General features: G+C 46.7%; 3 protein-coding genes across 3 annotated transcripts; 2 read left to right on the top strand and 1 right to left on the bottom strand.

Annotated features, from left to right (window-relative positions):
- Nucleotides 1-485: 485 nt before the first annotated feature.
- Nucleotides 486-2,450, top strand: N7519_003723 (FAD binding domain protein; the record flags this gene model as incomplete). Its single annotated transcript, XM_057290501.1, has 4 exons — nt 486-665; nt 716-1,120; nt 1,144-2,385; nt 2,439-2,450. The coding sequence occupies 4 exons, from the start codon at nt 486-488 to the stop codon at nt 2,448-2,450; spliced, it is 1,839 nt and encodes a 612-aa protein (XP_057151703.1).
- A 1,594-nt stretch (nt 2,451-4,044) lies between these two features.
- N7519_003722 (uncharacterized protein) lies at nt 4,045-4,647 on the bottom strand (the record flags this gene model as incomplete). The annotated part of the gene is made up of 1 exon (XM_057290500.1): nt 4,045-4,647. The coding sequence occupies one exon, from the start codon at nt 4,645-4,647 to the stop codon at nt 4,045-4,047; it is 603 nt and encodes a 200-aa protein (XP_057151702.1).
- A 1,879-nt stretch (nt 4,648-6,526) lies between these two features.
- Nucleotides 6,527-6,817, top strand: N7519_003721 (uncharacterized protein; the record flags this gene model as incomplete). The annotated part of the gene is made up of 1 exon (XM_057290499.1): nt 6,527-6,817. The coding sequence occupies one exon, from the start codon at nt 6,527-6,529 to the stop codon at nt 6,815-6,817; it is 291 nt and encodes a 96-aa protein (XP_057151701.1).
- Between the last annotated feature and the right edge of the window lie 4,100 nt (nt 6,818-10,917).

Below are 10,917 nucleotides of genomic sequence, written 5' to 3'. Positions count from 1 at the left end.
CAATATCCCATATTCCAGCTCTTATATAGTGTAAAATATCAATGTCGGAACCAACCGCGTAACATACCCCGTGACCAAGAATGTGGCAAATCTGATAAATCCCTGTACTGTTTCCGATCTTCCTGTGAGATCCCGTATTTCTCATTCCCATACCGTCATTTTCACTTTGCCGATTCCCTGTACGGAACTATCGCCCCGACCATTCTTCGGGTCCGCGTTCTCTTCCCTCATCCCACTCTTCTGTTCCCATGCTCTATTCATAGAAAGCAAAAAAAAAGGGGCTTTATTACGTCCCTCAACCAGTATCACGTCTCGACTCATATACCCCGGTCTTCCCTCGTTGCGCCGATTCTTGTGCAACTTTTCGGTGACTCCCAAAACTCCTCTAAATTTCCTCATGGGTATGCGGAGAACATTCAATCCCAATTCAACATTTGAGACTTAAATTCTGATTTATCGAATTAGTTCACGCCGTTCAACCTATCATGCCATCGGCGACTTACTCTACGGGGTCCCGTCCCCGCAGAGGCACTTATCAAGAAATCCCAGTGTCCTCGACCTCCCACCCAGATAACCCAATTCCCGAAGAGCCTCGAGGTGTGCGTTCGCTCTCAGTAACCGATACCAATTTCAACGTCATTTCCTCAGGCTCCTCCCAGGGCACTGTATCGAGCGGCTCAAATTCCCCCGATACCCCTCTAACATCACCCCCGAGTCCCAATCCGAGGAAGAAAATGCAGAGGAAAAGGTCGACGGTGGTCGGCAACGACGACGAGCATCCACTGTCCTCATCTCGCAGAACGCGGTTGATATGCGAAGGGTATTGGAGAATGTGGGCACAGCAGGCACTCAGAAGCTTCAATCTCTCTGCTGTGGTGGGGGTTGTTGCCGGGGACAGGCATTGCGCCCTGTAGATGGACCGATCTCAGGCTTCAATTCCATCGTTGCACCTATCGGCAACAAGGCATTTGATAGCCTCAAGCTGAACCTTGACCTCCTCACCATGGACAGTGAGCTTTCCAACATTGCCCCGCTCCCAGAGAAGACCGTTTCGTTCAAGCCGCCTCCCGCATCAGCAGCCGACATGACCTTTGGCCCTGCAGACCATCCGCCGGAATTCGTGCAGCCGCACCCCCTTACCAGGTTTACCGTGCGCCTCTGTTCCACACCCGTGAGTTGACGGGACCCGGAGCCGAAAAGCGTACCTACCACTTTGATATCGATGTTACCGACTACCCCGCCGAGAGCGGGATGGTCGACTTCGTAGTCGGCGGTGCAATTGGCGTGTGCCCCAAGAACAAGGACTCCGAAGTTGAAGAGGTCCTCAACCTCCTAGGTGTTCCGAAGTCTATGCGCGACAAGAAAGTCCTCATGCGCACAACCAAGGGCCGCTGGCCGACAATCTGGGGTGACGACAAGCCGCGCGAACTCATCACTACCCGTCGCGAGGTTCTAAGCTGGTGTTCCGACATCCAGAGTTACGCCCCAACAAAGCCACTCTTCCGCCTCCTCGCCGAGTACACAAGCGAGCCAAACGAGAAGAAAATCCTCGAATACCTCTCCTCAGCCCAAGGCCAAGGCGCCTTCTGCGACCTACGCACAAGCTCTTTCGTCTCCCTCACCCAGCTCCTAACCGCCTTCTCAAGCTCTCAACCACCCCTTGATCATCTCCTCTCCGTCCTCAACACTCTGATGCCCCGCTTCTACTCCCTGTCCCAAGACCCCCAGATCTCCTGCCAATACAAAGGCAACGAATGCCGACGCTTAATTGAAGTCGCCGTCACAGTTGCAGAATCCGCTGACTGGCGCGGTGGGACCCGCACAGGCGTAGGATCTGGATACCTGGAGTCACTCGCGCGGCGAGCGATTGCCGCCGAAGCCTCCGGCGAAAAGCTGGACCTCCACGTGCCCATGTTCCGAGGACTGATGGCGAACCCTCTCGCAACGCGCTTTGCCTCAGATGGTCCGATGCTGCTCATCGGCGCTGGCGTTGGCATCGCACCTTTCCGCGGCTTCGTGCAGCGCCGTCTGCAGTCGGCGAACTGCGCCAATAAGGTCTGGGTGCTGCAAGGCGTGCGCGACTCGCTGCTCGACGAGCTTTACTCCGGCGAGTGGGGCGTGCATGAGGATAAGGTGCGCACTGTTGTGCAGAGCCGTAGGGGCGAGAGTCGCTATGTGCAGGAAGAGGTTAGACACCAGGCTGACCTCGTTTGGTTCGTTATCAACTCGCTTGATGGTCGTGTCTTCGTTTGTGGTTCGGGTAAGGGTATGGGTGAAGGTGTTGAGGCTGCTCTCATTGATGTTGCCATGGCAAAGGGTAATCTCAATGCTCAAGAGGCCGATATGTTCTGGCAGCGGAAGAAGGAAGCTGGACAGTATATTGCTGTAAGTTTTGATATGTTTTGATGTCTTGGGGGTCTATACTGACTATTTTCAAGGAAACTTGGTGATCACTCAAATTCTAAGTGGCTTGACGCATTGCGCCTTGATGGTTAAATGCTCATGCATGTGCAAAAAGACATTGTTGGTCCTTCGTCTGTACATATTTGTCCCATCCTGCCTGCATCTGCAAAAGCTCTGCGGTTGTTCTTTCTTTTGCTTCAAGCTTATTGCTAGACACACTCGACCAGGTCGTCGACTGGCCTTTATCCTTTTGCTCTTTGTCTGATTCATGTTCTTTTAGCGGGGCGGTTACTTGTTCTCTCTTGTCTTTTTCTCCTTTTGCATTATTTATTTCTCGGGTTTATGGCTGTTATCTCTTTCATTTTAGTTGGATATGCATATATCAATCTTTGTTTCTATCTGATTGTTCTTCTTGGCGAATTCTTCGCACCATATCCCGGCATGCACGGCGGATTCGCTGCTTGGTCTTGTCCGTCTACTTCACGGCAGTCTCGGATGCCGAACCCAATCACAAAACAGACGACATGATGCACCCCGAAATAGAAAATTACCCTATATGGAAAGGGAATCGGCTATCGCATATCATTTTTTGATCTCGCTCGATTTTCACCGTTACTGTTATCCGTAGCTGGCCCTCTAGACCATTCATCCCTCTCCTACTTTCATCAACCTATCGCCTATATCTATGAAACTGCCATCGGTTCTCTCTTTGTTACCTAAGCTCATCGCCCTCGATATTCAGCGTTGGTCTCTATACATCAATTGAATTCTGACGCCATTGGAACTGATCTCACTGCGGAACCATGGCCATGGTTATGGTTGCCTTTGCCAGCACTAGACAACAGAGCTCGGCAACTTGGTTGGTGCAGATCCAAGACCGGCCATACCATTTGCAGCTCGATAGCCGCGCGAAGGATCAGCTAACCTTCAATCAACCTAGCTAAGCACTAAAATAGGGAAAAGAGACAGGCAAGGTTCACAAACCGCGCGGTATCAGACTCAGAGGCGTTGCGATGAGATCGCCGCGTCGATGTCACCGTTGATCCGTCCTGTTCTGGGTGCCTACTTATTCATCTCAGTCTGAACTTGTTCCGCCTTTCCGTCCTATTCTCTCTAACCCCATCTACATCATGGAGTCCCAACCACCCCTACCCTATTATTCCATCAGGCAGTGCCATGTCGACTAATGCATCGGGTCACGATCTCATAATTGCCTGTTATTTCCTGTCTTTCCAAATTTATATTCGGCCAGTTTGTGCTAGAGAAGGAATAGCCTCACGTCATAAATCAAGCAGAAACTACTCAAGGCAATCGTCACTATCGGAACTTGAAGTGCAACGCACAGCCATATATTCGCACAACAGTGGTGACCTAGGTATCACTCAGCAAAAGATCAGGGTAAATAAATCACCCATCCATCTATCTACGCATCATCCATCATCCACCAAATAAGAACAAGAAACACTGTTGTTGGGGCGATCGAATCAGATTTACCCAAAATGCTAGGACATAAAGCAAACATAACATGAAGATACACATGTAGCAGTCAATTGTGTGCTTGAGGTAATTCATCAAGACATTCTTCGGTCGACATTCAGGTAAAACAAGAGCGGCGGATGCAAAGGATTAACAAGCAAAGCACTAGAGCATGGCAACAACCACCACAACGGCAGCTGCCCCCATTGGCGCAGCAGTAGCCATAGCAGCCCCCGCATTGGGAGTCTGGGTTGCCTGGCTGGCAGTGAACGAAGCCGTTCCTGCCGTGACATCGATCCCGTAGGAGGTGTAGGACTCCGTTGGCAGGTTCTTGGTGGAGGTGGAGGTAGAGGTAGAGGTAGAAACGCCAGCGGCGGTGCCAGTGACTTTCACGCTAAACGAACAGGAAGGAGACTGGGTGGCCTTCGCGAAAGTGCAATCAAAGTTCTGGGTTCCAGTCACAGCATTGACTGATCCCGAGCCCGACGAGGTATATACACCAGTGAGACTGTAGGTGCTTGGGCCCTGGATCATGGTCCAGGGAGTCGCGATTTCACAATCAGACCTGGGCGCATCGCTCAGACATCTGATTTCGTAGGTGGTGGCGACGGCATTGATCCCAGCGACGCTGGCAGCGGTGCTGGTCCATGGGTGGAGGCTGAGTGAATGAGCCCATTGCATTCCACCGCCGAAATAGTTGATTCTGGTTGATTCGTCCGCAGTGACGAGGGCAGCTAGTGCCGTTGAGAGAAACCAAGTGGTACGCATTATGTATTTCGTTTTGTCTTTGGAAGTTGAACTGTTAGAGCAACTGATGAGTAGAGATTATAGGATCAAGAAAGGAACCAAGTGGGAAACGGTTCCTCATTTAAGTGGCATTCCCCAAACTATCAGGGGGGCGGCCCCCGTATGAATTCAGCCCTGCAAATGAGCTGATACATTGCAGGCTAACTATGCAACTAAGCAAAGCGAGAGAGTCTCATTGGGTTGGCTGTAAAGGGACGTGCGTAGGGCACCCGATCAGAGCCGGATCAACCGCTGTAGCCTAATTGATGGTGATGGTGCAGATGCACTAGGCAAACCATTTGATACGCACCCTTTGAACAAAGATATGGGGGGAAACTGACTGCAAAACTCATGAAGTCGCTCTATGTTGTATAGGTTTTCCATCTTGAGGGCGTGATTAAAGGGTCAAGCCCCGGGGGGCCGTTTCACAAGTTCTCACTCCTGTATCAGGTTGGGGCCGCCCCAATCGGGCTGTGAAGCATAATGCACCCTCGACGACGGAACAGGAAATTTATGCATTGAGAATGTATATGCTGTTATTGGATTTTTTATCGGAGAAGACAGAAATAGTTGCAATTATGATCTACGGCATGGGTGGATGAATTTCTTTGGAGAAGGTTGGAGAAAACCGTAGACTGAATTGAGCGTGACTGCGACAGAGAAAGAGAGGAAGATTGATCTAGGTAAGGAGTAATGTGCTGTCCACCTTAGACAGTATGGTTCCTCGGCAATTTCTAGATGCTTTTGCAATCTCTAGACCGCTACTCCGTCGAGAAACCGTCTAGAGCTGCTCGAGCGAGTAGTAACTGTTAAAACGGGTGCCTAGTCAGGCAGTGGAGATGGGTATAGATACCTGATAGTTCAGACCGGTATATTAACTAGCTAACGTATTCCACAAGCGAGTGGCCATCACAAGCGAGTGGCCACCCCAAAACACCATAGTAAATGCGATATATTCCACATTTATATCTCAACAACCATATATTCATCCTATCTCCCCGTTTGTTGATAGTCATTGATAAGACTTATTAGCACTATAAATCAATTTCAAAGAGAGTAGAATACTATCTTACTATCATTTCAAAAATTACCGAAAATTACGTGTCTAAAAACTAGAAATATATATAACGCAGTCACAAAGCCATAAATGTCCCCAAAGCTCCCTAGATATGCTAGATATCATATATAGAGCACTATGCTATAAAGAAAAGTCTCTATAGACCACCATTGTTGAGATATCAAGTTGTAATATATCGCATTTACTATGGTGTTTTGGGGGTGGCCACTCGCTTGTGATGGCCACTCGCTTGTGGAATACGTTAACTAACTAACTAGGGGCCCGTCTTCTTTCTCTACTATGAGCAGCCGCATACTTTGCCAACATATTATTTGGCAGCCTCGCTGTTGTACTTGTATTCAGTATGACTGTCGCGTAGTGCGGAAGTCACATATTTGACAGAGGTATCCCTATAAGACAATACGACATTGTCGGGTTGTTTGAATATCTCATTGATTTAGAAAGCTTTTCCTTCGTGTAATATATCAGTGATGCATAGCATATCAAACATGTTGCAAATAGTCCGTGATATAGTGTTAGACTCGGGAAATAGAATTAACCATCCAATGTTCCTCCGCAGGTGAACCATGGTGTGAACCCTCATTGCACTTCCAAAGTTCTATGGGCTTCCATGACTTCCAAGATGACCTTCCAAGATTTCCAAGGTTCCTTCCGGATATATCAGGCAGTCCTAGGAAGGCGGTATGTGAGCTATTCATGGCTGCCTAGCCTCGAGTCCAACAAGTAACCATCCTGAATATCATCCGCATTTCTTCCCTGCCTAGGTAATACCTTACTATCAAAATGTCAGAAGACGAAATAAACCCAGAACTACTTCCCATCACCATTTCCGCAAATACTTTAACTCCAAATCCTAATGCTTCACGTTTCGATCTCCTTTACTCCACTATCGAAGCCACCATCCAAGATGTGCAAGCTCGACCTGAGATTCATCGCCCGGACTCCATTATAATTACCGATATTACAATCCAAGAAGGTGAACGACTCTTTGACATGCTTGATAAAAATTTCGAGTCGAGAGGGATCCGAAAGACCCTCAATACGCGCAACAGAACCTTGGGGATCAAGCTGTGAGTCTTTGGCAGGAAATGTTTTCAACAAGGCGTTTATTGCTAGAGAATGAAACACTGAAGGTGTGTGTTTTAAGTTGCTAAGATCATGTGGTGCTTGCTCCGGGTTAGAGGTAATCACGTTAGTTATTTGCTGTTTCTATAGGAATTCAGTTGCTTCTTTCTTATCCTCTAACTCCTCGTCTCCCGCCTCCTTATTAGAAGCCTAGACGTCGACAGCAATAATCACCCTTTGTTTTGTGTGAGCATCGACGGCCACCCTATTATATTATAGAATGCGTCGGGGATGCGATCAAGTTTCTTATCCTACTTTAGTAGTGTGGAACTGCTGCTTTATAGTATAGGCTCTAACGCTCTGTAAAGACCCAAAGAAGCTGTTTTCTACCGTGGCCACCGAACTAGTCATACCTCTTCCTTAACCGGCTTCCTACGCCAACCGGACTCGAAATATAAGCTTCGACGCTCACTATTTGTCTCAAAAATTTCTACAGCAATTTCATATTGATGTTCGCTACCAGATATGCGCAAGCCCTTGGTTATGGGGACATATCACTGATGCGCTTGACTAGACTAAGCACGAGATATATAAACCATATTGCAGGATTCGATAAGTGCGCATAATAACTAGAAGGTAGTATTTCGCTGACTATGCGCTGTCGTTCACCCCCTATAGGCCAGGGATTTCTCTCTGATGGTGGTATAGAGACGCTAAACCGACGTGGAAGCAGCGCCCTTATAGATACAACTGGCAGACACAAAGTTCGAAGCTGTGACAATACTCGGGAGTTCCTGTTGCAATCTATTTACATTCTTATTTGGCGTCTGATGCAAGCGGAACAAGTGGACAAAGCGCTTCGCTTCCTTGAGCCATAATCCTTCGATGGACCCCACAACATCAAACCCCTTGATGATACAATTGTGACAACGAGGGTTGCCTGGATGGGACGACTATGTTGACAAATATGGATGTAATGCCACGTTTGTGCAAATTCGTACTTCTTGTAAATAAGAAACAGTCTGAGCAGTCGAATTCGATTTCATGTTTCTCTCGCTTACTTTGGCATCTAACCCGTTAGGTCGCATCTTTATTTTCACTATATTACTCTTAGTAAATCTCCAGTGCTGAGATGTGGATATATTTCAAGGAGATACCAAAAATCCCCTCAGATGTGACTTGTTCAGCATATGTGATAAGTGGGCTATGCCGTCCTTGCCACTCCATGGCCCGGCTCGAAAATGAAGCGAGTGACATTTAGGGGGATATATGCCTGTTTATATCCCCAATTATATTGCATTAGGAAGTAGCAGGAAGTGATACTTCTGACGTCTCACATAGGATCAAAGTCTTTCCTAATCGAGCGAGATAACGTTAGATGTCGGCTCTAAATTTAGCCGACAAGGGTAGCAAAGCTCCAACCGAGCAGAAATCAGACAAAGAAACAAAGTACTATCGACACGGTCTTTAGCGCCGAGCCAGGCACTAATGCATAACCCACCGATTCATCACCCGAGCTCCCGTCGCTACACCTTTCATCATCCAGCAACTCAGATCACTCCATAGGGACAGGAATTCCATTTCCGGGCCCTGTCTAACTGCCTAACCCGTCCAAGAAAGAGACGTCTGACACCCGCCCACGTCATTGAACAAGACAAGGCCTCATCTAAAACTAAAAAAATATTTGATCTGACCAATAGAAAAAAGAGCCTGTAATATCAGTTTGCATGGCGACGAGGGATTGGTGGCCTTATCACGAACTATGTCCTTGGCACACCTGAATCATGCATGAGTGGTCCTCCGGTGACACGAGTCTATGTTGTTTTGGGCAGCCAAATAAGCAAACAATTCGGATTGTCCAAATTCTAGCCAGGTACATGCTTAAAACGTGCACCTATCAACGACCTAGACGTTTAATTCAGGGTGGTTTATGCAGAGGGCCCTTTTGGGATGTCCATTGTTGCATCGTTGTGTTACTATGCTATGGAGTACTTGTGCTATGAGCCAGCCATAAGCTGCAGATCACCTTATTATTTTTTATTATATGTATTCCTGATGGCAATTCCTTTCTGATACCAAAAAAAAAAGAAGAAGAAGAATCGGGCTTGATTTTGGCGGTTCACGAAAAGGAGACTTGTATTGATTCTAGAAGGAATTCTTGGCAATTCAATATTATAATAGACCAAATAGAAGCTCAAATGTCAGGGAAATGAAAAATAAGGTTAAACACTCAAAATTGGATCAAAAAATAAAAATATATATAATAAAATAATAAAATAAATGTAAATTTAAAATTTGGAATAAAAATTGAAATGAAATAAAAAATAAAAACAATAAAAAATAAAAATAAAATAAACCCCCGGCAGACCCAAGAACCGGGAAATGAAAATGACAAATACTGCAAGTATCCATGGATCAGTATGTGCTCCCACCGATCTGGAGTAATTCCTCCGAACGCTAGGGTTTACAAGCCAAAACTATATGCAAGAGAGGCAGAGAAAGGCAAGATGTAATGTTTACCCCTCTCTATTTCCCCTCTAATGACTCTGGCTGCTTTGAGAGGACCAATGATTCGCATTTTGGACCAGTCCATTTTCCAAGAGACGATCCTGGTTGCCTGCGAGATCCGATGATCTGCATTCCTTCATGCACGATCTCTGATCTCGTGAATGAGGATCTAAGGGCATGGCAGGTATGACGATCGGATGAAAATTCCAATTTATTTTTCACTTTTCTCTGTGCACTTTCTTTGTTGGCTGAAGTGTACGAAGATCCTCGGTTTGAGAGTTTCATGAAATAAATCTTTCAAATTCCGCTTTTTCGAACCAGATACATTTGGAAGGACGAATCAAAGACAGTCTCGGGAGATTCAAAGCTTCGAGGCTGGCTCCATTCGATCGGAAATGATTTTCAGATTTATTTTAAAGGGGATCTACCATTCGATGGGTGGGTCGAGAATATGGGCCTAAAGGACATACTTTAGGGCCCGAGGTGACTGCGATGTCAAGTTCAGTTATTAAACTTTGAAGTAAATAGACTCGGGTGTCAGATGAAGACGGGTTATTATAGGGGCTATAGTATAGGGCTGTACAGGGGAAAGTCAACAATTCCAATATGATAGTACATAGACTGATACTTGTCTCATAGTGCTCCAGGATTCACTAGGAACCTATCCAATCACAAAAAATCCAGAAAAAGAAACGCCATTGTCCCGACTTGATTGGCTGACTAACACTAGGCTGGATAAGGCTCAGCTCGCATTTATGTACTCAGTACGGAGACGTAGTCCAGTGATCTCCAGACACGACAGGCTTGTGCCACTATTGAATTGTCAGAATGTGACTAGTTTCTAGAGCGGGTCTGTTAGTGCAATTTGTGTCGTGTCAAGCTGAGAAACTGCTCCCGAATACATGTATAGTGGCCCAGATTCCATCGTCTGGACGCGATACGCGAGGTAAAGATGCTAATTAGCGCAAATCACTCAATTTACGGTCGGTGAGGTTCTAAGTTAAGTACCCAAAATGCAACACAACTAAGAGATATCATATGCGAGCGTATCTTCAATCCAATCATATCAATAGTCGCGACATTACCAGTTCACGAGTGCATAACGTCGTGACAGCAGGCGGGAAAAAAAAGGAAAAAACCAAAGCGGGTTCTCCGGGTGATCCTTGATCTGACATACGGAGACAGAAAATAAATTCCTGAAAAAGAAACCAGCAAAAAAAAAAGCCCTGGACGCCACAAGCTCTCGAAGGAAGTGGAGATGCAAATTGAAGAATCCCTTGGTGATCTATCCCTGGAGACCAATACCAGCCCCTCTCCCTTTCCATTTGGTCGATCAATCACCGTGCCCACCGATGAGAGGCTCTAGGCAATCTACGATCGATCCGAGACGTCACCTCTGCGGAATCTGATTCGTTCAAATTAAATCCAGAACTTTTCTGTCTTTTGTCCCCACCACCCGGGTTAAGCTCTCTTCGGAACACGATCTTTTTAGAACCAGTGACAACTCTCCTTGGAAGTGGCGATCTTTTGTGATTCGGCGTCTGGAAGATCCACTTTGGATACTCTTTTCCTCTTTTTTTTTTGGCTTTTTACCATACGAG

The sequence above is a fragment of the Penicillium mononematosum genome, assembly GCF_028829835.1.
Source record: "Penicillium mononematosum strain IBT 11891 chromosome Unknown utg000002l:1.0-8112719.0:1.0-8118358.0, whole genome shotgun sequence".
Taxonomy (NCBI): domain Eukaryota; kingdom Fungi; phylum Ascomycota; class Eurotiomycetes; order Eurotiales; family Aspergillaceae; genus Penicillium; species Penicillium mononematosum.
Note: the sequence above shows the minus strand (reverse complement) of the source record. Positions and strands in the feature narration are given on the sequence as shown.